The sequence below is a fragment of the Ammospiza caudacuta genome, chromosome 7 (genome assembly GCF_027887145.1).
Source record: "Ammospiza caudacuta isolate bAmmCau1 chromosome 7, bAmmCau1.pri, whole genome shotgun sequence".
Classification (NCBI taxonomy): domain Eukaryota; kingdom Metazoa; phylum Chordata; class Aves; order Passeriformes; family Passerellidae; genus Ammospiza; species Ammospiza caudacuta.
The window spans coordinates 18,580,729-18,605,404 of record NC_080599.1 but is presented as its reverse complement, the minus strand read 5'-3'; the positions used below and the strand labels follow the sequence as shown (position 1 = coordinate 18,605,404).

The 24,676-nt window shown below is 49.7% G+C and overlaps 1 protein-coding gene across 1 annotated transcript in view; it reads left to right on the top strand.

The window, feature by feature from the left end:
- PACS2 (phosphofurin acidic cluster sorting protein 2) overlaps window positions 1–24,676 on the top strand; it is a 78,462-nt gene that overhangs the window by 24,032 nt on the left and 29,754 nt on the right. The window contains exons 2-14 of the mRNA XM_058808175.1: window positions 2,992–3,079; window positions 6,024–6,113; window positions 10,899–11,024; window positions 13,051–13,213; window positions 14,279–14,352; window positions 15,079–15,159; window positions 17,203–17,262; window positions 18,460–18,617; window positions 20,344–20,434; window positions 21,164–21,238; window positions 21,955–22,076; window positions 22,564–22,696; window positions 23,327–23,431. Of these exons, the coding sequence (XP_058664158.1) occupies window positions 2,992–3,079; window positions 6,024–6,113; window positions 10,899–11,024; window positions 13,051–13,213; window positions 14,279–14,352; window positions 15,079–15,159; window positions 17,203–17,262; window positions 18,460–18,617; window positions 20,344–20,434; window positions 21,164–21,238; window positions 21,955–22,076; window positions 22,564–22,696; window positions 23,327–23,431 (1,366 nt within the window). The remainder of the gene's footprint in view (window positions 1–2,991; window positions 3,080–6,023; window positions 6,114–10,898; window positions 11,025–13,050; window positions 13,214–14,278; window positions 14,353–15,078; window positions 15,160–17,202; window positions 17,263–18,459; window positions 18,618–20,343; window positions 20,435–21,163; window positions 21,239–21,954; window positions 22,077–22,563; window positions 22,697–23,326; window positions 23,432–24,676) is intronic.

Sequence of the window (24,676 nt, the reverse complement as noted above, 5' to 3'; positions counted from 1 at the left end):
AGTGCTTTTGCTAGCTGAACTCTCCTTGTGCAGCTGTAGGTCACTGCTGAAACGTGCAAAGACAGGATTTATCTGCACCTCCTGAATTGCAGTCCCAGGCTTTCAAAATACTTCAGGTTCTTTCAGCTCCAGACCTGAGGCTCCCTCAGTTCCCATTGTGTGTGCCAGGTTATTTTCTCTGTGTTCACAGAGATCATATCTGTATGTATCAGACACTTCCAAATGTACCCTCGTTCTCTCTCCATGTCTTTCCAGCTCCAGCCGTGTCTGTTCTGTTTGACTTGCTGGTGTTCATAGGCTTGTTGATAGAAGTGGCTTGTGAGGCTGATCCCTGTTCTGACCCCTGAGACTTGCTGGGAGCACAGTAAAACCTTGGTGAAAGATAGGTGCAGTGTTATCAGAGGCAGTTCTGGCACACAGATCCTTGCTGGACCTGTGAGTAGTTTGGGATCCTCATGCTGGTGGCAGGGACACACTTGGCATGTGATTTGAGTAAGGTATGGCCCCTTTCTGCCACATGTCCTGAAGATTGCTTTGATTTGTAAGCTGCCAACTTGGACTGAAATAGTGTGTTGAGGGTAAGAGTGATTTGATGGGATTTAAACTGATTTTTATCCATCCCCCACACACCCTGCCCCCTGCCGATGGAGAGGATAAACATTCCATTGTTTTTTGTGTGAAGTGCCTTTTAGTACCAGCAGCCCAGCACTGGGGGATGAAGAAAGCAGATGTGTCCCGTGTCTTTTTAAACTGCTTTTGTTTTTCTGATCACTGTAAAGGAGGCTTTTAATTTTTTTAATTTTTTTTCCCCCCCCAAGCAGCAAGTGCTCCGCAGGGTTTGATCAAAGCTCATAAATGATGAATTGAAGGAATGCCCGGCGGAGAACAGAACGCCCTCCTTGTGCTCTGCTCTGTGTGCTGACAACACCATTGTTTCTTCCCGTACCTTTTCTGTCCTGGAGCTCGGGCTGCAGAGAAAAGGCCTTTGTTCCTTGCCTGTCAGCTGAGACAATGCCAGTGTGTTGTCCTACCTCTGCTCTCAGCACCTGACTGGCCGCAGCTCTGTGGCTTTTGGCAGGCTGAGCACAATTGTCCTCCAGCTCCAGCGTTACAAGGAAAACAAACAGCTTCTCAGCCTCCCTCCTGCAGGTCCTGGCCCACGGGTGTGTGTCTGTGCTGCTGTTTCCTTTGGGATGCACAGGAAAAGCCAGCACCCTCTCCTGTGCTCCAGGTTGGGAGATGCAGCTTCACCTGACTCCCAGTGCACACAGGGGGACAGGAGGGGACAGGGACCCTGGCAGTCGTGGGTTTTCCATCTCTTGGTGACTTCTGCAGCATCTCTGGTTGTGCTGTCTTGTGATGCAAAGCTCTGCAAAGGAGAGAGCTGTAGTCCTCTCTTCTCTTGGTTTTTGGGGGTTTTAGCAGGAACAAGAGCTTTGCAAGTGAGGAGGGAGAGCGGATGGCCTGGGTTGGGGTGGAGAGGAGAGCAGAGACATGCTGTCCTGGCAGGTACATGTTTGGGGAGGTGCTGGAGTGCAGACCGTGAGCCTGGCTCTTCCCTGCTGCCGGCCCTGTGTGAGAGACCGGAGTTCAGGCAGAGCCACGGGTGCTTCAGGATGAGAGCAGCACTACTTGCTTCAACACCTGCCCCCACTGCTGTTGGGAAGAGCCTTTAGCTGCCTCCCTCCTGCTGTTTTACACCCAGGCTGATCCTGTCTGCCCTCAGGCATTGCAGCAAATCAGTGGGAAAGGTGGTGGAGGTGCAAGTCAGCCTTGCAGTGCTGCATTACCTGGCACCAGAATGAAGTACTGTAGTTCAGGTGCAGGCCTCAGTCAGTGGCACTTGTGCCAAAATCCAGCACCAGCTCCTCTTTCATTCCCATCTCCTGCTGGACTTCACCCCTCCATGAACAGCCCTGATGTTACACTTGGTCTGGGAGAAAGAGCTCGGCAGTGGGTGTGAGAGGAGCAGTGCTGATGCCTGCTAACATTCCCTGCCAGAGGCCAGAGATGCCCCTGCCATGGAGTAAGGACCTGACACAAAGGCAGTGCTGGCTCCTGGCCAGCGTGACACATGATGTCTAGTCACTACAGCCCGCCCAGCAACTTTCTCTGGCCTCTGCTATCTTCAAACTGAGCTGTCTTGGCTTCAGGTTTATCTTTGCCTGAAGTTTGTTTAGGGGTATGGCTCTGAATTCCCCCAGCTGGTGGTAACTTCTGTGAAACTGTGACAGCCTCAATGTTCCCGTTACCCAGAGCCTGAACTGGGCTGCAGAGGCTGAGTTCCATCTGCTCCCTGTGCTGGGAGGCAGAAGTGCAAACAGCTCTAACCAGAACAATGTAGCATTGCCTGGGTGAAGAATGTGATTTACTTGCATATGTGTGGCATGTGAGTACCAGGGCCAGAGGGCACCACTCGAGTCCTCTCCTTTCTCTTTCCTTTTTTTCTCCCTGCCCTTGCCTGAGCCACTTGCTAGCACTTTTGTTTGGGGGTGAGCACAAGAATGTGTGGGTTGACAAGAAGAGGTGGCAGCGAGATCTTTGGGAGCCAGGAGTCTGAGACTGAAAAAGCCAACAATCTAGGAAAGCCTTGTAGACAAGTTTAAAATTAGATTGACCCTATGCTTTCATATTGCTGGAATTTAATTCCTCTGACCCTGAAGCTTTTGGTCTGGCTCAAAGCAAGGGCTCCCAGGCTGTGGTCAGTGGAGGCCAGTGCTGTTTGGGGCTCTCGTGTGGCCATGGGTCTGTATCAGAGACAAATGCACCCCCTGGCCACCTCCTTGTATTTATGAAAGGTTGGAGAAGTTCAGTCTTGAGAAGCCAAGGAAGCCTCACATATTTCTGCTGTCTTTGTCTGCATCAGCGTGGGGCTTGTGTCTGGAGCCTGTTCTCCCTCAAACTGGAATACTGCTGTGTAAAAGCTGATCAGAGCTTTTCCTTTTTCAGACGTGATTTCTGTAACTGTTTCTCTTCTGTTCCTGTTTGCAGGTTGTGCAGCTTGACATTAAAGAAACTGGTAGTCTTAAAGGAATTGGATAAGGAGCTTATTTCCGGGGTCATTGCTGTCAAAATGCAGGTAATTACTGCCCAGTTCTAAGAATTGTGGTGTTTGACTAAGAATACTGGCAGGTGCCGAACTGAGCTTTCAAGTTTCAGAGGTCTCTGCCTCAGCTAAGGATCCACAGACTTCTTCAACTTCTGCAGCTTCCATGTTGCATCCACAGACTTCTTCCCAAGCCCATCAGGGTGTTCTAGATCTGTGTAGACTCTTCTTACCCTTCTCCCACGTTCCAAACTCATTTCACTGTTGTAAGTGAAGAATATTCTTCACCAATGGCTCAGCATGAGCTTATCTGCACGTAAAAATGCTCTTCACAGATCACATGTCCCCTTTTCTTCCTGAGCTGGCACTAAATCCCAGCCTGGATCTCTGTTTAGCAGTCTAGAGCTGAACATCTTGGTAACTGGGTCTTGGTTTGGGGGAGTGTGGGCCTTCCCCTGCTGCTGGGCAGCTCTGCTGTGTCGAGTCTGTAGCGAAGCTTGTCAGTGGGTTTGTAGGGTGCCTGTGCAGACTAATTGCTTTTCCTAAAATACAGTTGTCATCCTGAGTAAATACCCCACTTCAGAGCAGATGTTTGTGCCATTTAATGAGGTGCCTCCATGTAGGTCACTCTGCCTGGAGGGGGAAGGAAGGGGGCTCGGTGCGTCACAGCAGCGCCTGGGCCCACGTGCTCCCATCTCTGCACACCTTAAAGTGCTTAACCAGGAAAAGCCTGGCAGACCTGTAAGTAGAACATTAACTGGGCTGGAAAGCTGCTGCTTTTCAAATGAGGAGCTAGGCAAACCCCTGCAGAGAGCTGGTTGTGTCAAAGCAAGCAAAGTCTCGTTTGGAAGGTGAAATCGGGAAGGAAGAACACATAGCTGAGGATTTAATTGGTGTCTTTCATCTCTGAGTGGTCCAGCTGCAATAAAAATGTGCCACTCTGAAGTTGGAGGGGGTTTGTGCACCCAGAGCAGAGGGCAGAAAGGCAGGGAATTGCTTCACACACCTGGATTTGTGTGTGAAGAAGCCCTGCTGTGGGTTTCCAGGCTGTCAGATACTGCTTATCAAGGCTGAAAGCTTTCCATATGTTTGTACTCCTGGATGATGAATGCATCACTGTAAGCACCTGAGGCTTGTCAGAGACTGATCTGTGCCCAGAGAGTGCCAGACTTGGGCTGAAGAATTCAGAAGCTTTTATTAGAGCAAGACCTCCTTTTCCTGCCCAGACTACTGCTGCTTACACTTTCTATAGGGGAAAGCTTGCCCAGACCCGCAGATCCAAAGGGAATTATAACACGTGGGAGTTTCACATCCCATTTTGTGTGTGGGTTGTGGTCTGTCCTGCTGAAGGATTCAGACACTGGGACACTGGAACCTGAGCAGTCCTCTCCTCTCCACAGCAGGGCCTGCTATTAAAAATCCCTTCAGAGCTTGCAGGTTATGATGCTGATGCTGACAGGCTTTTCTAGGGATGCTTTATTTGCCAGCACTCAGGTTTCTGACATGGCTCTTGTTTGAGGCTGGTGGCACTGGATCATCAAATACAAGGTCTCTGTCAAACGACTGCCTTTGTGTGGGGAATTGCACTCGAGTTGTCAGACAGCAGAGCCCTTCCAGAGGGGATGACTGAATCCAGACCTAATGAGAGCATCCTACCTGCATCTCCCATGTTTCCTTGCAGCCTCCAGAGCAGAGATGTTCAAAGAGTTGTCAGCTGTGTTTCCTGAGCCGCTGCTCTGTTTATCTGCTGTGCTCTTTTAAAAGCAGCTATATTTGGGCTTTCATTAGGTTCTGGTTGCGTAACCAGCAAAGCAAGCTTGCTGCCATTAGGAGCTTTGCACAAATGGAGCAGCTGCTGCCAGCAGCCAGGCTGGCTGTGCTTGGCTGGCACGTGTGCTGCTTGTCCTGGGGGCAGCCCCTGGGTGCCTGGCTGTGCTCTGTGTGTGCTGTCACATCTGCTGGGGCTCAGGCACCCCGGTGTTCCCAGACAGGAGCTGGAGCTGGGCCGGGCTGAGGCAGGGCTGCAGATCACAGCCTGAGCCCTGTCTTTGGGAGGAGGGGATGGAGATGAGTCTCTGCTGCTGTCTCATGTCCTGATGCTCTCTGAGGCTGATGGGGCAGACCACATTTCCCCCTGGATGTAGCTTGGAGGTGTTTACCCCCCAGTCTGTCTCTGATTACCCAGATGCTGCTTTTTGGAGAGCTCCAGTTCTGTGCCCGTCTGGACAAAGCCAGATCTGCAGCCTCAGCAGAACGCTGAGCCAGAGACCTCTGAAACTTGCACTGTGTTTGAACAGTGCAGAAGGGTTTGCTAGGCAGCAGTCTGTCATGTTTTCCTGCTAGTTTTCCTTCAAACATTGCCTGGAATGAAATGCTCACACAGTAAATAGCCTGGTAACTCTGTTAGCATAAGGCAGCCCACACACAGGGTTCATTTGGAGTTGCCCTGTGATACATTAAATCTCCAGACTCCACTGAGATGCTTAGTGAATTTTTTCTTTAATATCCCTAGCTACTGGCAATTGTTTAAACAGGTTGAAGTCCCCATGTTCCCCGGGGAGGGGTGTGTGCACAAAAAGAAAAGCCCAGCCTGCCATGGCTAACACCAGAGATTTAAGCATGATGCTGCAGCTCCAGACCCAGGAGACAAGAGCCTTGTACCTATTGGCTGCAGTGAAAATAGGAGACTTGGACTCCGGGGATGGGGGTTGGCTCACAGCTTTTCAGTGCTGGGGTTTGGCAGAACAAAAGCTGCATTGTTGCAGTTAGGGACAGTAAATATGCCCAAATCTTTATTAGTCAAATATCTCCCTTTCATCTCATTAATATTTCACAGAAGTACAAGGTCAGAGCCATCCGTTCACTTTTGTGTGGTAGTCCCTGACAACGTTTCCTGGTGTGCAGTAAACAGGGCTGGGATGGGATGTGAGAGGTGCCTTGGGGCAATTCACAAGTGCTGGACTTTGTTTCTCTGCAGGGCTCCAAGCGCATCCTGCGCTCCCACGAGATCGTGTTGCCCCCGAGCGGACACGTGGAGACAGAGCTGGCACTGACCTTCTCTCTGCAGGTAGGGCTGGGCAGGGCTGCTCCTGCCGGGGCTGCTGCTGCTTCCCCGGGCTGGGCTGCAGGGAGCGGGGCTGCCTGGGGGCTCCCAGGTGATGCAGGGCTGCCTGGGGGCTCCCAGGTGATGCAGGGCTGCCTGGGGGCTCCCAGGTGATGCAGGGCTGCCTGGAGGCTCTGAGGTGATGCAGGGCTGCCTGGGGGCTCCCAGGTGATGCAGGGCTGCCTGGGGGCTCCCAGGTGATGCAGGGCTGCCTGGGGGCTCCCAGGTGATGCAGGGCTGCCTGGGGGCTCCCAGGTGTGATGCAGGGCTGTCTGGTGGGATGCAGGGCTGCCTGGAGGCTCCCTAAGGCTGCCTGGAGGCTCCCTAAGGCTGCCTGGTGGCTCCCAGGTGTGGGGTAGGGCTGCCTGGTGGCTCCCAGGTGTGATGCAGGGCTGCCTGGAGGCTCTGAGGTGATGCAGGACTGCCTGGTGAGATGCAGGGCTGCCTGGAGGCTCCCAGGTGATGCAGGGCTGCCTGGTGGCTCTGAGGTAATGCAGGGCTGCCTGGTGGGATGCAGGGCTGCCTGGTGGCTCTGAGGTGATGCAGGGCTGCCTGGTGGGATGCAGGGCTGCCTGGTGGCTCTGAGGTGATGCAGGGCTGCCTGGTGGCTCTGAGGTGATGCAGGGCTGCCTGGTGGCTCTGGCTGCAGGTCCTGGTGAGCAACAGCAGCAGCACAGCTTGTCTGAATCTCCTCTCAGGGTGCTGGCTCCCAGCCCCTCCACAGGGCATCCTGGAGCAGGAATGCTCTGCAGGCTCTCCTCTTCAAGGCATGGCTGTGGCAGGAGCTAAAGCCAAGCAAGTCTTTTGCTCTTTTTTGCCCTTTGTTGCCTTTTAATGAGCAGGCAGTGGAGGATGGCAGCCATGAGGGTGGTGTGCAGTGTCAGGCTGACAGAAGGCAGTAGTAGGAACGAGTCAGGTGAGTCTGTGATTTGCAGTTGCTGAGGGAGGCACCATTTGGGGAAGCAGGAGCAGTGTGCTCATAGTTACTCCTGGCTCTGGAGTCACAGGAACAGCTGGGAATTGGAACAACTGCATCTTTTGGTTCCTCTTTTCTTCAAAGCCTGCTGCCCTGGTGCTGCCTCCTGAGCAGGGAAATAAGGTAAATAAGGGCTGGCTTGCTGAAAGTGAGAGAGAGGATCCTGCACACATAGAGCAGAGGCAGACAGACCTCAGGAGCATTCATACCTGGATTATCTGTGTTTTGTGACTGTGGGTTAGAGCTTGACTTCAGGACTTTGGTGTGGTAGGGAGAAAGGCTCAGGTGATGATGTGAGGCTGGTTGCTACCCAGACCTGTGCAGAGTGAAGCAGGAAAGCTTTCACTGCAGACAGATGATAACCCTGCAGATGGCTGGGTTAGCTGCAGCATTGCATCCCCTGCTTTGTGAACAGGAATAACCAAGGATGCCAGGAATATCCACACCTGCATCCTGTGTCTGCAGCTTTCCCATGGCTGGGAGCAAAGCTGTAAGACAAGCCAGGTCTCCCTCTGCCAGTCCTGTGTCAGCAAGGAGCCAGGTCTGCAGATCTTTTTGAATTCATTTGGATTTTTGTGTGTTGGGTTTTTTCCTGGGGCTCAGAGCAATGCTGCAGCAGGGTGCAGAGCACTGCCTTGAACTCTGTTTCCCCTGATGGGGCTGGGGATTGAGCCAGAGCAGGGGACAGGAGTGGCTGTGACACTGAGCCTGCAGCAGAGGTGAGTGAGCTTAAAGCACAGAGGGGCTGCTGGTCTCTGGCTGCAGGAAGGGTTGGTGGTCTTGGATGCAGAAAGGCTTGGGAAGCATTCATGAAACAGCACAGCTGGATTTTTATGGCAACTGTTACTGCTGCTTAATTGGACAATGGCTGAGAGCTACTTCTAGCTAGCAGCCATAGCTTAATGCATCTCCAATCTGAATTTAGTGCCTGGGATATATTTGAGAGTGGTGATGGGCCACAAAGTAAAAGCATGTGGGTGTCACAGAGCAGGGTTTTGTTGTCTTGCAGCAGTCAGTATCTCCATGTTGCACGGTCAGCTCTCAACACCTTGTGCCTGGCTCTGTGCTGCCTGCCTGGATTTGCAGCCCCTCGTGCCTTTGTGCTGCCTGCCTGCTCAGTTCCCTCTCCTGGGTGACATTCCTGTCCTTTGCAGGGAGAGTTCCCTTGGCAGAGCTGAGCTGGGGTGTTCTGCTGCCTGGTACAATGTGACCGTGTTCACAGGGGTCTGAGGATGAGGGAAGAGATGAGGATCTGACTCCATGTTTCAGAAGGCTTGATTTATTTATTTATTTATTATATTAAAACTATACTAAAAGAATAGAAGAAAGGATTTCATCAGAAGGCTAGCTAAGAACAGAAAAAGAAAGAATGATAAAGGTTTGTGTGTCAGACAGAGAGTCTGAGCCAGCTGACTGTGATTGGCCATTAATTAGAAACAACCACATGAGACCAATCCCAGATGCACCTGTTGCATTCCACAGCAGCAGATAATCAATGTTTACATTTTGTTCCTGAGGCCTGTCAGCTTCTCAGGAGGAAAAATCCTAAGGAAAGGATTTTTCATGAAAAGATGTCTGTGACAGTACAACAGTGAGCATCCCCTGGTGTGTCTGGCCTGCCTGCGCTCAGAGTGAAGGAGGAGTATGCTGCTGCCCTGTCACACAGCTGGGACTGGAGTCTGTGCCCTGTGCAGTCCTGCTTCCCCTCCCAGCTAGGGCTAAAGCTGAGCCAGCAGCAGAAGCTAATTCACCCTTCTGGCAGGTGAGCTGTCATCACCCTTCCTGCTGGGACGTCTGCTTCTCCTGACCCACACTGCTGTGGGTCACGGAGCCCAGGGAAATTCCCCACATATTCCAAGCACAACATCACAGCTCTCTGGCATTAATTAAGAGCTCTGCACTTAATTCCTGTCTTTAATCTAATAAACCTTTCCAGATGGGAGAGATTACATTGTTGGGGCTTCAGAAAAAGTCTTGCCCTGACTCTCACTGTTCTGGTGTGTGCATTTTCTCACCCCACAGAGGTGCCTTGAGGTGTTTGGTGCTCCCTCTAAAAGCTTTCAAATGTTTTGAGCCAAACTATTTTCTTCTCCAGTTTCTGTCATGGACTGACAGTCACTGAAAAGTTTGTGTTGAAGCAGTTCTGGAGAGTTGATAAGTCATGGCTGGTGTTAAAAAAGCTGGACTGTGCTATCAGATAGCTCATCTGTTCTTCTGGAGGGCCTTGCTCTTGATGGAGGAGCTCGGTGGCCTGAGTCTGTTCCTTCCTTTACCCCCTTTGTGAATGCCCATCAGAGGAGGCTAGGCAGTACAGCTGAGACAAACAGAAACTTGTACATCTGTAGACTTGAGCTGTATACTCCCAAAAAACTGGACACATTCAAACTGAGCTGACTGGCACCAAGGGTGACTTGGGACTTCAGTTCTGGGTTTGTACTTAGGCAGCCTTGGTGTGGCTCAAATGCTGTGGGCTGAGAGCAAGGAGTGGGCTGAGAGCAAGGAGTCCCTCTTCCCTGCTGCCCTTCCAACGTGTAGAAGGGCCCCAGAAGGAGTGAAATGTTAAATTTGAGTGTGAAAGGTGCTTCTGGCTTTTTGAGCCCCTCCTGCCCCTTCTCTCCAGTAACTTTCTTCCATCCTTCTTTAGGGATGTTGCACACCTGTAGGGTCACAGGCTCTGTGTTTTGGGATTGTCTTTTAGTCAGGTGGGTTGTTGCTCCTCTCTTTGCAGTGCCTCTGCCTCGGGCAGTGAGCAGTAGATCAGCTAATTAGTATTCCTCTTGTTTGGGTGGCCACTGCTCCCAGCTCCCTGCAGAGCAGTCAGGCTTGCTCTGGACTGCAAATTAGTGTCTCAGGGGTTTCTGGGGGTGTTTGCTATGTGATTTTATCAAGTGTTTTGATGGGCAGGAAGTTAATTTTCATAATGTCCCAAGGAAAAAAATGAAAGTAGTTCTTCCCTGCAAAAGAAGCATCCTTTGCTTGGGAATGTCCTCTTTGAGATCCTGGCAATTAGGTTCTCCTGTCTGCTGGTTATTTAGTACTATTTATGTTGTATATTTGAAGCACATGTCCCATCTCATCTCTTGGGATGAGAACTGGTCAGGTTGCTGCTTTATCTTTCCTTGAAGACTTTTCTTCCTTTGGACAGCTCCTTCTTCACAGTTATGGTTGTGGTTAGCCTTACTCATTCCCTAATAGTCTCTGCTTGGCTTCACAGCTTTTTGTTCCTGGAGGAGGTGTATAAACAAATGTATTTTCTGGGAGGAGGTGTATAAACAAATGTATTTTCTTGTATGGAACATGCCTTGGGAGGATTTATGTCTCTGCAACATAACCTGGCAGTAGGACAGGTTTTTTTTTTTTCCTTGACTTAATTAATTAAAATACAACCAATTAAGAAGTGTCCTTGTGCTGAGGGAAGGCAGTGTCCTGCCAGGACTGTGGGGTCTGTGGCTGTCCCTGCCTTGTGCAGGGCAGCACCAAGGCTCCGCTCCTGGGCATCAGCTCTTGGGGACAGTGTCTCCTGGAGGCTGCTCATCTCCCTGGGCCCAGCCCTTCCCAAACTGAGCAGCAGCTCTGTGTGCCTGGGTTGTGTTTTTGGAGTGCCTGTCTGAGCTGTTTGAGTCTTCCCCGGGATAATGAAGAACTGTGCACTGAGTGTGATTGAGCTGCAGGAAAGTCCTGGGGCTGTTCCTTAGGAATGGAGGTTATCCACTAAGCTTGGGAGATACTGCCAGGAAGCAAAATGAACTTTTGCACTGTGTTTCCCACCTCAGTACCCTCACTTTTTGAAGAGAGAAGGCAACAAGCTCCAGATCATGCTGCAGCGGCGCAAGCGCTACAAGAACAGAACCATTTTAGGCTACAAGACCCTGGCTGTGGGATGCATCAACATGGCTGAGGTGAGCTGCTCTCCACAGGCTCTGCTTGCACACCTGGACATCCTCCTTTCCCTCCAAACCCACTCTTGTCACCTGCCTCCTTGAGAAGGACCTGACAGGGTTTCAAATAGCTGCAGTCTTAATAGCTGCAATTGGTATTCACAGGGCAATATTTGAACCAGATTTTACTACTGAGTAATAATATCGAGCGTTTTCTGCCTCATCTCTTAATGGCTAAAGCTTTCACAAGGATAGCTTGTGACCTTTTGAGGGTTTTGTTATTGTTTTGTGGCTTTATTAGAGTTAGGGGGTCCAGATCAAAAGTGCAGAATGAAACAGAGTCACTTGGGCAAATCTGCCAACCCTGAGAAGTGGTAAAGTTAAAGCAAGATTTGCTGTGCTTCTCAGTGCCACAGTATGAGAGTTCAGGATTAAGCAATTTCTCTCATTTTGCTTGAAAAACCCTTGGCCATTGTTATTTCATGGCTGTTGGTAATTTAGGTGGAGCTCTATTTATGAGAAGTAAATGATAAAATTAATGCTGGAGTCAAGTATGGATAAATTATTCACAAAGGCTTTCTGAATGGCATGGCTCCATGCTTTGTTACTTCATGCCCTGTTTAATCTCTGCTGTTTCAGTGTCTGAGTGTTTAGAAATGGGCTTAGCGGTAGCAAGTTCAGTTTCACACCAATATTTTTCATCAGACTGCATTCTGTCAACAAATGACTTTTATCCAAAATAAGCCAATGTTACTCTGTGGTGAGTTATTATTATATTAAATAATTCACTCTAAAGTGTGCTTCTCTTGTGTGAGTGCAGCTTCTCTCAGCCCTGCAGTGAATGATGAGTTCCTTATTTGATTTGGCCAAGTGCACGGTGTTGCAGCTAACATTTTTCCTGCACTGTTTGATTTGTTGGACAAGCAGAAAGTAAATACTGCTGTAAGGCAGAAAACATGTGGGCCCATCAGTTAGAGTCACTGGTGAACTTCTGAGTGTTGGGCATTTTGCTGCTGCTACATGTGGTTTTTCTTATGTCTGTTTGTAATGTCAGCTGACTGGGGTTAGAAGGTCAAAAATGTTCCAAGGTTCACCATGTTAGGAAACAGTTGCTTTCCAGCTCATCTGGAGTATTTATGAAATTGAAGTCTTCAGGAAAACTGATTTTACAAGCCCTCCCCTCCCCTTTGGAGTTTATAGGATGATGACCCCTAAACTCCACTGACTCATTTCTTTTAAAAAATACAAAAAGTTCTCTTAAGCTGTTGAAACAGAGCAGTGAATTGGAGTTGAGAGTGAGCAGTTTCAGAGCAGGGGACATATGTTCCTCATCAGCTCAGGTCTGTTTAGGTCCCTGTGAGGAGGCACAGAGCAGCCTGGTGTGTGTTGCTGTGCAGGTGAGGGCTTGGGCTCACTCACTCTGGTGGGGCAAGAGAAGAACACAACATTCTGGGGAGAAACCTCTGAGCTGGGAGTGGCAAAGGAAGGAGAAACCTGCACCAGGATGTCCCTCTGCCTCCACCACTGACTTGTTTGTCATGCCCTGCTGCTTCATTGTCCTATGGTTAGTGGCCAGTTCCTCTGAGATTTGTGTGTCAGCTCTCCACAGCAAGGATATTTTGCTTTAGGAGGCACTCTACATCTGTATCTCACCAAGAATTTTTGCTTTTACTGGCTGTTTTGCTTGGTTTTAAGACAATATCAAGTTCCTTAATTAGGTGTTCAGAAGGTGGGTAACTTGATAATTCAAATCAGTTCTGTGCTGGGAAGCAAACACATAGTAATGAGGTAGTCAAGTACTCTGCTTCAAGGGTGAGTTAATCAGCTCTTAAGTTCAGAATTTTGTTCTGTTTCCTTCCATCACTTTCATTAGCAGTCAGATAAAATCTCAACGAGCCTCGTGGATTGCCTGCAAGTGGCTCCTGTGGTTACAAGGTCCTGGAAATGTAGAGTAACTCCATTAACATAAAAAACTCTAGTAGTATGCAAATGATACAAGTTTAAATACACTTAAATGCAGATTTGTTCTGCTTAATTTCTGTCCCAGGTGATGCAGCACCCTACAGAAGGTGGCCAGGTTCTGAGCCTTTTCAGCAACATCAAAGAGGCTCCAGTGAAGGTGGCAGAAATCTGGATCTTCTCCTTATCAAGTCAGCCAATCGACCATGAGGACAGCACGATGCAGGCCAGCCAGAAAATCAAGTCTACAGGTGAGAGTCCAACCACTTTCTCTGAGGACCACTGAGTGTCCTCCTGAGCCAGCTGGAGTTAAATTACCCCACCTGGCCTTGGGTGCTTCCTGGGACAAATGAGGACTGGTCTGCACAAGTTGCTCTGTCTATGAGTGATCAGTGCAAAGAAAACCCACTCTGCAAAAGTGCTGCTGTGCAGGCAGGGAGTGTGACAGGGACAGTTGTCAGAGCTCTCCTGCATGCCACACCACACCTGAGCCTTCAGGTAGGCTTGGCTGTGTCCTTACCAGTGCTCTCCCTGCATTATTGGTGGATGTTTTGGGAGCCTGTAGCTTCTCACCTGGCTATCAGTGTTGTATTCAGGAGATTCACATTTAAGCTACTCTTCCATCTTCTTTTTCCTTTGAAAAGAAGGAAAATTTTTCTACAATAAATTTCATTAACTTTAGATGAGAGCCTGCAAGCCTGCAGTACATTTTGCTGGGAGTGATGGCCTGGCTTAATGAGTGTAAATCCATGATGTGGTGCACTGTATAGGGAAGTCACTGGGTTCAGGCTTGTGGTGATGTTTTTATGTGGTACCAGCCCTCTGCTCACTGCTGGAAGAGTGACCTGCTGAAGGTAGTGCACATGTGGTGTTTGTGTGTTGCTGCCTGGGGCCAGGCAGCTCACCTGAAGGGCCATTTCCATAAAGGTTTTGTCGTGTTTCACTTGCCCCTTTAAGTCAGTTATGCACAGGTTAGGGGGAAAAAGAATTTCCCTTGTGGAGAAACCTCTTTACTTGCTGCTGTCTACCAGGTGGTTGGTACTTTCCAATGGGAGGAAGTTTCCTCCTCTTATTAAGAGGAGGAGGAGCCTTCTCTGTGTCCTGGTCCTTCCTTCTTACTGGGTGTGTTTCTCCTCATTCCTTTCCTCCAGACAATTCCCATCTCACTGGTTCTAGCAGGGATAGATGCCTGCTAATTTATCTTCTCCTTGTGTGCCTCCTTTCTTGATTTGTGCCTTCAGCTGGCCTTTTCTGCTCCTGAGATGAGACCTTGAAGGAGTTTCACAGGATCTTTCCCCTCTTTCCTTCCCTTTCAGACAACTATTCCGAGGAAGAGTACGAGAGCTTCTCTTCTGAGCAGGAGGCCAGTGATGATGCCGTGCAGGGCCAGGTACTGTTCAGGGCATGGCTTCTCCCTGAGAGGGCTCAGTGGAGCATGTGCACTCCCAGCTCCTGCTTGAAACTAAAAGCCTATTTCTGGATCTAAACCACGCCAGTGTGAGACTGTTACCAAGTGTTCAGCTGCACTGGAGAGAGCCTGCACAGTAACCCATTTCTTCTACCATGCTGTGATTTATCTGTTCACGTGTTTGGACTTGAGCTCCCTGGAAAAACATTGGCATCCTTGTGCTTCTCTGCTTAATGGTCAGGGAGTCATTTAATTGCTTCTATAGTGCTCATTGGATTCAAAGAGCCAACGTGGATCCCCAGCTGTAATTAAAGGGCCAGTGGGGTCTGAGGCAGCCTTTAGTCTTTAATACCTTTTTCGCAATAGGTCCTTATGGAGAATCCCTGACTGGATGTGAGATGCTTTTGAGTTTGGGTCTTACTTTCCTTCAGACTCTGGCATCACCTATCAGAAGGGACTGAGAGAGGGACCCACCAAGATGTGGGGCTGTGACTGTCCTTGTTCCTTGAATGTAGAGCTAGGGCTGTGTTGCTTCTCCAAGCAGACCTGTCTCACTTCCTTTTCCCTCTACCATCATAACTGCAATTAAGGCAAATGCTGGATGCCTGGAAGACACAGCAGCAGGTTCATCTGCATAGAAAGAACACTTTGGCATGCTCATGTGTCTCAGAATGACGAAGGTAACACGGGACTCCTCTTTCTGTTCAGGATTTGGATGATGATGAGTACGAGATGGGGAAGCCCAAGAAGCAGCGGAGATCGATAGTAAGAACGACGTCCATAACCAGGGTCGGTGGAAATCAGTTTTACTAACACTGATGGCCTTTGGCCAGGATGTGCAGTGCATGTGGCTTGTGGGACACCAGGCATGCTGGCCCAGCATGGAGCTTGGGGGCATGGTCACAGCATGTGAATAGCTAGAGAAAGCAGCCAGTTCAGGCAGTGGGACCATCCAAGGTGTGTGCATGTATTGAGTGTCCCTTGGCTGCAAGGTTAAGGAGCTCCAAAAATCATGCAAGTGTATGAAATTCCATCCCCATGAAGGAGGTAGTGCAGGATCCATGCTCATGTAAGTCCTGACAGTGGCTCTAAGTGAAGGAATGCTCTGCATGGGAGAGGCCAGTGAGAAGTTCTCAGAATGGAGTGGCTTAGTCAGGGGTTGGAGCTTGATGGATAAACTTCAGGTGGTGCATGTGGTGCTGAGACAAGAGAAGTAGCTGGATATGGTATATATAGAAGCTTTAGAAAGATGCATGTGGCTGTCCACCCTCCCCCACAAGCATGGGTGTGCCTGCAAAGCTGCACTTGTGTGCAGCAGGGACTTGAGCTTCACCACACCATGGTCTGAGGCTGTTTCTGAAATCCACATTTTGATGAGGTCTGAAATAAACCCTGTTTTGACCTGAATCTGTCACTATAAAGACCCTTCCTGTGAGACCAGGAGTGTGCTAGTTCATACCCTTGGTGTCCATATTGTTTTGAACAGTGACCAGTCAGGACAAAATCCACCACCTGGTATTGAGCAAGGAACCCATAAGAGGAAAGCCCTTCCAGCCCTGACCTCTGAACTGATGCTGGAGGTCCAGCTGGTGCAAAACTGGGTTTGGTGATGCCAGTTAAGTTACCATCAGCCCAGCTCCAAACTAGATCTGCTCTCTATAAAACCATTCAGGCCAGCAAACAGCTCTGGCCATGTCCCCCTGGCTGCTGCATGCTGAGTGTCCCCTCTGTGGGCTGCTGAACTGCCCCCAGGTGTTGTCATGGGTGGGTTTGCTTGAGCCAGAGCAGAACTGTCACTATTGTGAGAGCATCTCAGCCTCAGGGATGCACTGGGGGTGGAAACAGGACTGTCTAGGGACAGTGTCCTGGATTTATTTCACCTAAGCTTCAGCTGCAGGGTAGGAGCTCAGAGATAAAGGGTGCAGTCTGTGTGAAGTGTCTGAGGCCAGAGTTGGGAGTAGGCAGTTGGACTGGCAGGACCTCAGGAGAGTCAGCAAATGAGCAACTTCCTTCACCTCAGAATGTCCAGGTTCCAGCCATTTGCTTCTCCCTTTCCTCCTGACCCAAGGATGCCACCTCAGATGCTCTGTACCAGTACTGAAACCTGGGCCCTTCTTGAGGATGTGCCCATCAGGTTTGTCAGTGACAGGCAGAGAAGGGCTGGGCAAACCTCAGCTCTTTGATCTGCAAAAGGGGAGCCCCTGTGGGTGAGCAAGCACAAAGGGAGGGCAGCAGTGTGCCTTGTGTTGTTCTGGCCTTGGTTCCTGCTGTGCCCAGGATCTGGGAGTGTGACTCAAGGAACATTTGTGCGATGGGGCAAATGCTGAGGATAAGTGCCACAGCTTTTCACCAGTGCTGCTAGTGAAATAAATGAACCTGCCATGCAAACTCCTGCAAAAAAACCCCTCATGCTTTGGTGGTAAAAATCACATTTGTTCTTGGGGTCAGTGGGTAGTTCTCTATGTTGGCTCACCCTTGTTAAGAATCAGAGAAGTTGACTTTCAGGTGTTTTCCAGGAATATATCAAAAAGGCACAGGGAGGTGATCTGGCAGATAAAAATTGTTATCCATTGTGTGTCCAGCCAAAAGTGGAGTGCCATCTTTCAGATTTGCAGTGCTCGTTGGAGTGGGACTTACCATTGGTGGTAATGAAGTTATCATGGGTGTGGAGAAGCTGATTTCAGTGTAAGGACAGCGGAGAGGTGGTGCCAGATGTTGTTTGATTTTAAACAGCAGGGTAGCACCAGTGTCAGATGTGTCTGGCTTCTTGCAGGCTGGGAGAAAACAGCTCACTTAATGCTTTACTTATGTAAAAGTGTCTTTAACTTGCAGCAACAAAACTTCAAACAGAAGGTTGTGGCATTGCTGAAGAGGTTTAAAGTGTCTGATGAGGTGAGTAATTCCTTCTGTAAACCTCTCTGCCTTGTGTGCTGCCCTCTGCTTGGTGCATCTTGCTTTAGTCTTCAGGAACACTCCCCTGTTTCCTTCTGTTCCCTTCATTTTGTTTTCAAGTCCACAGTGGACGTGACCTTTCCTTACAACCTAGCCTTGCAGGGAGGCTTGAGGGCCAATTTCTAAATGTCAACAAGCATTTTGTAGATGCAGTTTTATCAAAAGCAGATTTTGGCAGCTGTGTGCGTACCCATTAGTTTTGCAGATTGCTTTGAAATTATCTCTGACCCGTTCAAAGGCAAGCAGTCCAAATGGTGTGTATTGCTTGTGAGGTTAAAGCCCAGCCTGTTTGATCATCTTACTGGAACAGCCAGGCAAGACATGAAAAACTTGGATGGGGAGCTCAATCCACAAGAGTCAGCTGCTTGGTCAGAGCAGGAGAGGATGAAACAGGTCCAACCCCCCAGAAACCTGTGTAGCCATAAGTATCCAACACAAAACCAGTCAACATCTCCTTTGGCTGCGGGGCTGATTCTGTGGCTTGTGGGAAAGAGGGAGGAACTCCTGGTGCTGCCTTGCTCTTCCAAGCAGCTTTGCTGGTCTTGCCAACCCAGCTCGGCAGAGTCAGGACCCGCAGCTTGGAGCCCAGGCAGCTGCTGCTGCTTTTTCTGCAGCTGCCACTCCAAAAGCAAGCTCTGGTCAGGGCGCTGCCCCTGCTTGCTGCGGGCTGTGTGTAAAGCGAGTTGGGTGGGAGGTGTTTGTTCTCCTGCCTCGCCACTGGCAGCCGATCCTCCTCCAGGTTTCAGGCGCCTCCTGTGGACATTTCTGGGTATCAAATCAGGAGGTGTCAGGGCAGCTTTCTCAGTGAAAACCAATACAGGCTACACTGCTGGGAATACTGGAGTTTTGTGCTGATTCTAGGAGGACTGAGTATCCTTTGGAGCTTTAAAGCTTTGTTTATTGGACATAACCAATGGCATGCTCATGGATGCCTGGTCCAACATGTAACTCCTGCTTAACCAGGCATTGACAGGCTTGATCCAAGACAAGCATTTCTCATGTACTTAGTGTTCCTGGAATATAGTATCCTAGCACCAGGAATAGAATCTTACTGCCAGGACTGGTGTCCTGCAGGGCTGGTGTGGGATCAGTCTGGCTCCTAGCAGAGCTGGTGATGCCTCTTTTTGTCCTGTGTAGGTTCTGGATTCAGAGCAGGACCCAGCAGAGCACGTTCCAGAGGTGGAGGAGGATTTGGACCTTCTGTATGACACGCTGGATATAGAGAACCCCAGTGACAGCGGGCCAGAAATGGAGGATGATGACAGTGTCCTGAGCACTCCAAAGCCAAAGCTAAAGTAAGTGTGAGGCAGCTTCTGCTGGGCCAGAGAGATGGCTGGCAAACCCATCCAGTCTGCTGGGGCTTGTAGCTTTGTCAGCCACAGTTTTATTCCCACTCTTCTGTGGTTTCTTTCCCCCTCCTGACATGGTGGTGTTAGAATGAGAGTGACAGCTTGTGATCTAGAGGTGTGGGAGGGTCTGACTTCCCTTCAGTCCCAGCTCTTCCTTGTTCCCTTTGCAGATGTTCTGCTGCCCTGCCAGCTGAGCACAGGGAAGGTAGAACCAGGAAGGAAATGTGTCCCAAAGCAGGAGTAGAGGCAGGGATGAAGAACCAGGGAGGAAATGTGTGCTAAGGCAGGAGTAGAGGCAGGGATGAACAAGGCACACTGTCTTTCTGGAAAGACCTTTCCTGTAATAACACCCTGTGTGGAAAGAGAGTCTTTGCAGGGATTAAGGAAGCAGAGCTGCAGGAAACAAGTGGATTCCTCAGGGCCCAAAGGCATTGACTGCAGCACATGTGGATGTGCTCCAGCCTGCTCTTAAAGAGCTCCTGTGGGTCAGTCCCAGCACTGTGGGGCTGAGCTGGGGGTTGCTGGCTCAGGGTCTCAAGCAGATGCAGAGCTCTGAGCTAACACAGCTGTGTCACACTCTGCTCAATAAAGGCTGAAAACGTGAGACTGAGCTGACTCCTGCTTCTGGCTGGGGTGTGGTTGCAGGCTCAGGCCCTCAGTGTGTGATGGCTCTGGAACACAGACTTATGGCACTGACCACTGCAGCTGGTCAGCACAGCATCTGCTAAATCTGCTAATTACCAGGTGTCATTATGGCCTCATTAATGTTGAATAACCTCATTGGGCTGAGAACACATTCTGGGTCTGGAGAGAGCTGTTCCCTGTCAGTGAGCCAGGAGATGCCAAGGATAGACTGGGGCAGCAATGGAAATGGTGGGGCTGCTGGCATGTGAAGGTGTTGGGTGCTTAACCCAAGATTCCAGCCAGCTGGTTGGCCCTACCATGAAGGGATTTGAAAATAGATGTGTTGTGGTAAGCAGCTGCTTTGCAACAAACCAAAAAGTTCCACTCTGCACACTGAGAGTTCGTGTCCTGTTCCCTGGAGCTGAGGAGCAAACTGTGCTGGGCTATGTGATTGCTGGAGTAAGAACTTACTGTGTGTGGTCCTGGGGAGACACTCTGTAGTTTCCTAGGTCCAGTTCTGGTGTTCATATCTTGAAGAGGATATGATAAATGTTGATGCCTTTGAGGCAGCTTTTCCCCACAACAACAAAAAATCAGTTCCTTACGTTGTAATTGAGTCTTGTAGCCTGATGTGATGAGCTGCCTTTGGAGTGGAAGCATAATCTGATTGTGTGTGGTACCTTATCTTACTGAGCAAATGTGTAATTGGAGCCTAGGGCTGGCAGCCAAATCCAGATGCAAGCTGGAAACAAAATGTATATTAGCCCAAGAATCACTTACCCAGGAGCAGAATGTTGGGGTGTGGGGGTAGCTTTAATTCTGCTTGCTGTATGTCAGTCAGAAGCTTAATTCAGGAACGCCTGGACTTTTCTGGCTTCTCTTACTGTCCTGGACACCCTCCTCTCCTTTCAAAAGTAGCCTGTTTTACTGGAACCACTGGGGAGCAGTGAGATCCTCTGGGAACTGTTGTGCTGCTTTGCTCTGAGTGTGGTGGACTTGCCCTGTCAGTTTTTGGTAATAAGAAATGGGTTTTACTTTTCTTATTTAGACCTTACTTTGAAGGACTGTCACACTCCAGCTCTCAGACAGAAATTGGGAGCATTCACAGCATCAGGAGCCAGAAAGAACCACCAAGTCCTGTAAGTCACATTTCAAGTGTTACCTCTCTGCACTCTCTCTAATTGCATGTGTAAATTGAAACACCCTCTCTGACACCCCTAACTTCCCAAGGATTTGGATGCAGAGATACAAATTTTCTGCTAAGAAAACTCATTTGGACTTCTTGGGGACTGGAGATTTTTTGGCCAGTTTGGGTTTTTTTTTTTTTTGTTGCTTTTTGCTTGTTTTTTGGGGTTTTTTTTGTTGTTGGTTTTGTTTTGTTTTAATGCAAATATGGTATTAAGTCGAGGGTGCATCTTCAGCTTATGTATTGAATACTTGCTGATGGTGTAAATAGCTTCAGATTCCCATGTGCCTGAAATGACTGCCAGGATGGGAGATGTTGCCTGGGAGTTTTAGGGACTTCCTAGCACTCTGTGGAGGAAGCTTTTCTTTGCTGATGTTGGGGTATTTTTCCTGATGGCTGACAGTGAATGGTCAGGGGCAGCTCAGCTGCTTTTCCATTCCCTCCTGAATGGACATAAGGTGTCAGTCCCATCCCACAGCATTTTATTGCCTCTCCTGTGTGTTGTGCATCAGCTTTGCCACATCCCACAGTGATGTGTGAGCAGGGAGCACTGCTGGCCATGCTGCAGAGCTGTGTGATGTTTAAATGGAGAAGCCTCTCTTCTGAACAGCCTGACCCAGAGAGCATGGCTGGAAACTGTGCTGGTGCTAAACCTCCTGAGGATTTTTCTTCTCTCAAGCAGGTAGAAGTGCCTGAAAAGACAAAGAGTCTTGGAACCAAACATGCAGGCGACAGTGTTTCTGACACTGTCCCTTATGTAAGTTGAAAATGCACTTTTTGACCTTCCTCCTGTCAGTTTGGTGTCAGCTGTGGGCTGCATTCTGTGGGGTGCATCTGTCTGTCTGTATAGCTGCACATGCAACACAACTTCCATGGGTAAAATCAGCTGCAGTGAAGATGGCACTGAGTTCTCCTCCTGGCCTTAGTTTGGAGCTTCTTGTCTTTCAGCCTTTTGCAGGTGAAATGCTCTCTTTGACTTTTGTTCAAACAGCTAGCCCAAAGTTTGCCACTGAGCACATAAAGGATGCTCAAGGCTGTTCCATTTGATCAGACAGAAGTATTACTTTAAGCTGATTGGGCAGAAATCAAGCTGGTCCTGGGGTAGAAATCTCAAAGCTCAAGTTGCTGTGCTGGGAACGTGGGGTGTGTAACATTTCTCTCATTTCTTTCTGTCTTAGCTAGTTCATTTGGGTACGATGAATTCATCTGCATTGCATGAGGAGGCATGTCCCTGGCTTTGAGCTGTGAGAGTGCCTGTTCCAAACAGCATCTCTGAACACCTTTCCTCCCTCCAGCTCCCTTGTGAGGCAGAGCTGGGAACAGGTAGCCCCAGACAGCCACTCCTGGTTCCCCCCTTTGGCAGTGAGGAGGATGTCTGGAAGAGGCAGGCTCAATATGCCCCAGCCGGAGCTAAACTCTCAAGGTGAGACAGAGGGTTTGTTCCTGCTAATTCTGTTCCCTGTGTTTTGGCAGGAGTCTAACCAGCAAGCTGAGGTCCAGGAGGCTGAGCTCCCCACTCCAGATGTGTTTGTGGAGAAGCTCCCACCCAGTGGGAAGATCACAAAGACAGAGTCTCTCATCATCCCATCCACCAGGTACAGGGGACAGGGCTGTGCCTGCTGCAGGCTGCTCAGGGGAGTCATGGACAGTGTGCTAGTACTTGGTCAGGGTGGCCTCAAGGCAGTAAGCTGCAAGGACATCCTCCTGTGTTTGGGCACTTGAGCAATGGGTCTAGAGCACTTGGTAAATGATTGTCCAGAGGTATTCTGTGCTGCTTTGGGTGTGTGACTGCAGTTTGCCTGGCTGGATCTTATGATGCTGGTGTAGCAGTAGCAGAGAGGGGATGTGGGTGTTAGCACAGGCTGTGGAAGTCATCCTGGGACTCCTGGGAATGTGCTGAGCCGTGAGCTGTGCTGTCAGAAGCAGAACCAGCCGGGCTCAAGCTAGCTCAGATCTCCGTGCAGAATTCCCTCCCCGGTGCTTGTGCTGGCATCACTGGGGCTGCCAGACGGGCGGTGGGGCTCTGGGGGCTGTGTCTCGCTCAGAAGAGGGCCTGCCCTGGCAGTGTGAGTCTCCCAGCAGGTCTGAGGGGAAGCAGACGGGCCGGCGGGGCAGGAGCACGTCGCTGAAGGAGAGGCAGCCGGTGCGGCCGCAGAACGAGAGAGCCAACAGCCTGGACAACGAGCGCTCCCCGGACACCCGGCACCACCTGCAGGTCGGCTGGCTCTGCTGCCCTCCAGCCACTCCCTGCTCCTCCTCTCTCTCCTTGTCCTTCTGGTTCGGGCTCTGTCCCTGCTGGGAAGGAACTGGGCCCCGCAGCTTCAGGAAGGAGGGAGTTTGTCTTGGCTAAAATGTTCTCTTCCATGCAGTCCGCTGGGGTTTGCCAGCTTGGAGCTTTGTCAGCCAGCCATAAACTCAAAGCACTGGAGCAGATTGTTAGAATGAGAAATGAATAGGGGTGTGTTGAGGAATTACTCCTTTGAAATAAGGCAGATTGCTAGGGACTGTCTTGTGCACAGCATATGTGCTGTGCTTTTGTTAGCTGTGGGACTCACTTATTTCCCTCCTTGAAGGAGATTGTTCCTGGCTTTTATGAATCTTAAATTCCTGGGCTGCTGTTAGTTGGTTGGTGATGATAAAGTGATGTAAGTAAAAGTGCATGGCAGAAGGAGTAGTGGCCAACAAATCCATGGTGGCTGACACTGGGGAAGCTGCAGAGTGTCCAGTGTGCCTTTGCTGAGGGGTGACTGGCCAGCATGCACATCAATTGCAAGAATTGGAGCTGCAGGCTTGGTGACCAAAGCTGACACCTCTTTCTGTTCCTTCTCTGTGTCTTTATTTCCAGATCCCCAGGAAAACAGTGTATGATCAGCTGAATCACATCCTGGTTTCTGATGACCAGCTGCCAGAAAACATTATCCTTGTCAATACATCTGACTGGCAAGGCCAGGTAAGGGCAGGAGGCATCACCTGGAGCACAGTTCTCCTGCACTGTTCTTCCTCAGGAATGGACAGGCCTTGAGCTCTGCACTGACCAAGCAGGGTCTGCTGCCTGCAGAGTGCTCAGTGCCCACAGGCTGGATTTCATCTGGCCAGGAGATGCTGGGATCTTATAAAGCTTTGCCACCTGAGCCTTTCCACAGAGGTGTTTTCTTCCCCAAATAATGCCATTCCTTGTGGTTAGCAGCACTGGGAGTGTGGCTAAACCCTTGCACTCAGAAGCCCCCTAAACTGTGGTAGGCTGGGACAAAGGAAGGTCTGACCTTGTGGTGGTTTAGGCTGAGATTTCTGAGCACAGGTGGTGAACAGGAGAAAATGTTTTGGATCAGCTCTGTAGCCATGTACACGTGCCTGTGACTGCTGACTGCAGGAATCGCCCCATCCTTGCTGAGTGATGGTTGTTTTAAGGAGAACTCTGACCAATACTTCCTTTTGCTGACAACAGATTTGGGAATTTTTACAAATTTGGAGCAAATTTTCCTCCTTTTGGAGCCTTATTCTGAGAAAGCAATGAAATATGTATGGAAGAGGACCAATGTACACGTGCTGGGTGGCCCTTGCCTGGGGAACTTGTGCCAGGCTTGTGGAGTTACATTGTCTGTTTTGGCTTTCTGTTTCTGAAAGAACTAGGGTCTCAATGTGTGAAAGAGCAAAAATACCATCTGAGCTGCTGGTTCCACTGTCTCTGTTCTTGGAAGACACAGAAATGCCTTCTAGAGATGGACAGAAGATATTGTAGATCACCTTCCAGGGGTTCTGGCAGCTTGTGCCTGCAGTATCAGAGGGCATGAGGGATATGGACTGGAGTGTATAGATTAGTCATGCAGAAATTGAAAGTGTGAGATAATTACTGAGTGCTATAATTAATGTTCATGTGTACTTGAGGTGTGTGGTGCCCCCATCAGCTGCATGGAGGGGAAACAACTCCTCACAAGGAGCATGGGTGTGGTAGCACCCTTCCCTTTCTTCAGTGTTTAAGGGTGGGCAGAGCACTGCATTTCTTTAAAATGGAAATCAGAGAGCTGCAGCTGCACTGCCAGAAGCAGGCCAGGTAAGCAGTGTCTGCTCTTTCCCAGGGCTGTCTGCTCAGTGAATGCTCTGCTGGCCCTGCCCTCTGTGGCTGTAAAAACTGTGCTGCATCTCTGGGACATGGTGTTGTGTCTGTCAAGAAGATGCTTCCATTTTTCTAGGAGAA